Here is a 2,894-nt window from a genome sequence, read left to right as displayed (position 1 = left end):
GGAGTTTTAAGAACCATGAAAGAATGCGAATGAGGGCTGAGAAGGGAATATGTAGAAGCTGTTCTGGATACTTGGTTTAAAAATGCATCAGTGTTGACAGACTCACCCACAGAGACCAGATGACTGATGCTCTCCTGCATCACTTCTCTGAACAGCTTCCTCTGGGAGGCGTCCAGCAGGGCCCACTCTTCCTTGGTGAAGTCTACAGCTATATCCTTGAGGGTCACTGATTCCTAAAACATGGACATTTTGTGCAGCCAGGCCCTTCCCCACAAAGTGCCATGGGAGGATACCGTACAGGTATCCTGTAGGGCTGCAGTTAGATTGCTGTGTAAGAAAAAGCTCAACCTTGTTTGGGGTTCTGGTCAAATATTTCTCTATGCTGACATGCCATGTGTCTCTCACACATACTCACAAAAAGACGCACCACTTTGAAAACAAAGTGGTTTCCCTTGTGGCTCAGCTGGTAAAGAATCCGCCTGCATTGCAGGAGACCTGGGTTCGATCCCTGGGTTGGGAAGATCCCCTGGAGAAAGGAAAGGCTACCCACTCCAGTATTCTGGCCAGGAGAATTCCAGGGACTGTATAAGCCATGGGGTCACAAAGAGTCGGACACAACTGAGTGACTTTCACTTTCACTTTCTTTGAAAACAAAACATCATTACAGTGAATGAGGTAACTAGTGGAAATAACCTGGCAAAGCAGTGGCCAAATTCTGCAGAACTGAACACCCTCCTGGAGAATGTGATAATTAGGTGGCTTCTCCCATCTCTGCACAACTCATATGTTCATAACAGAGAATAAGATGTATAGTTCAGAAGCAAACCCCAAGGGGCCCTAAAACTGCCACACAGAAGGAGTGTCCTGACCCGGCCCTCCTGCGATGGGACTTTGCATTTCCATCTTCTCTGGGACCTTCAAGCTTGGGTTATCACGGTCCCTCCTGTACCACCAAGCTGTTTATATGCTAACAGGAAATAGAGGCCTCTCAGTGGAACCTGATCTTTCCAGCCCTTCAAAAATTGCTACAGGACCCTAAGTTTATTCTGATATAATCCTTCTTCTTAATGCACAGCCCAAAATAAGAAAACAGTACCAGACATTTCTTTCTGTTTGCAGTTTTGATTACAAAGAAGGAAACTCGGTTGTTGGGGACAAAAGGGATAAGAAGGGTTTTTTTTTTTCTTTTTTTAAGTTATTTAAATGTGCAAGTATATTCTACAAAATTTTGAATAAATTTAAAATTGGGGGAAAATAATGATTCCTTATTGCTCTCTTGCTTGCCTCCTTTCACCCCAATCTCCATGCTGCAGAGCCCTCCTCTGCAGCATCCAAATCACTGGATGGACTAAACTCACTTGAAAAACAGCTGCCTCCCTGCAGGACTAACACTTTGCTCTTACTCGTTTCTGCTGCCTATGTTCACCACATGCCTAAGCCCACTGCAGACACTAACATGGGATAAATTCGAAGAAACAACTTTTTACCTTTTCTTCAAGGACATCCTTAAGGGAGTGAGGAGTGGAATAAAGCAGTGTAAATATTGGGTAGGGAATTATTTCTCGATTAGTCCCTGACCTGCCCTAAGCCTCCCAGAGTCCTGAGGAAAAGTGACTGACAGTAATTTAATTTCATGGGGGCCCCAGGAGATCCAGGCCAAGACTCAAAACCCACTCATCCCTGGGAAAAAAAAAAAAAAAAAGATATGTATCAATTCACAAGAAGGAGCAAGTCCTACTCACCTGGGGTTGCATTGTCTGGAACTTAGTTGCCCTGTCTTCGTGCGTATTCTCACCAAAGGACAGTTCAATGACTAAACAGACAAAGTTGAGGAAAGAGAAAGAACCTGAGAGACTCCAGTCATTTCTAACATCCCCAGAAAAGCCCACCATCTTGAATCTGCAAACCTTCACATGGTAATGCTCCCCACCTCAGTACAACCCACAGGCACCTGCAGAGAGAGGGAGCAAAGACAGATGGGGAGGGGGCTCTCCTCTCGAAGGGGCACCAATAAGTCTTTGGCTCTTGACAGTCATAAAGAAGATATTAGCATCCTCATTAAAAAGATAACAAAGCAGAAGCATGGGGCTTTACAGTTTAATTAGACATGTTATTCAGATGGATTATTTAATCCCATCCCTGGCAGCTATCAGGGCTTCCTAAAGAATCCGCCTGCAATGCAAAGACCCCAGTTAGATTCCTGGGTTGGGAAGATCCCCTGGAGAAGGGAAATGCTACCCACTCCAGTATTCTGGCCTGCAGAATTCCATGGACTGTATAGTCCATGGGGTTGCAAAGAGTTGGACACAACTTAGTGACTTTCACTTCACTCACTTTCACTGGCAGCAAATCCTAAGAGAACCTGACTTCTGTCATGTGGAGATTCTCTTAGTCACAGAAAAAAAAAAAAAAAAGTAAAACAAAAATGACTATCTTTATTCAGCAGCTCTGAGCCTTTAGCTGGTTTTCTGTTATCTGATTTGAAATTGTAAAAAAAAAATTTTTTTTCAGATAAAAACACACTGGGGACACTGCCAAGAAGCAAACATTTTGGTAATTACGGAGAGTTCATATTTTAATATAAAGTAATAGAGAGTCAACCCAGGGTGCATTTCTGCAAGAATATTTAGCTACACCCTAAGTATGTAAATTACTACTACAGATTTTTAAAATATTATGCCCTTTCAGAATAATTGAGTCACAACTTACAAATGTTTTCGGTATAAATAAACTGTGTCTTAACTAATATTTTAGGACTTCCCTGATGGCTCAGACGGTAAAGCGTCTGCCTACAACGCAGGAGACCTGGGTTTGATCCCTGGGTCAGGAAGATCCCCTGGAAAAGGAAATGGCAACCCACTCTAGTACTCTCGCCTGGAGAATCCCATGGATGG

The 2,894-nt window shown here is 43.3% G+C and overlaps 1 protein-coding gene across 2 annotated transcripts in view; it reads right to left on the bottom strand.

Annotated features, from left to right (window-relative positions):
* LOC105605118 (zinc finger protein 705A-like) overlaps nucleotides 1–2,894 on the bottom strand; it is a 101,299-nt gene that overhangs the window by 5,673 nt on the left and 92,732 nt on the right. For both annotated transcript variants that reach the window (XM_042241480.2, XM_060407196.1), the window contains 2 exons: nucleotides 1,743–1,813; nucleotides 107–233 (listed from right to left, as the gene is read on the bottom strand). In XM_042241480.2, coding sequence (XP_042097414.1) covers nucleotides 107–233; nucleotides 1,743–1,813 — 198 coding nt within the window. The remainder of the gene's footprint in view (nucleotides 1–106; nucleotides 234–1,742; nucleotides 1,814–2,894) is intronic.

This window comes from Ovis aries, chromosome 26 (assembly GCF_016772045.2).
Source record: "Ovis aries strain OAR_USU_Benz2616 breed Rambouillet chromosome 26, ARS-UI_Ramb_v3.0, whole genome shotgun sequence".
NCBI classification, from domain to species: domain Eukaryota; kingdom Metazoa; phylum Chordata; class Mammalia; order Artiodactyla; family Bovidae; genus Ovis; species Ovis aries.
This window is presented reverse-complemented; position numbering and strand designations above follow the sequence as displayed.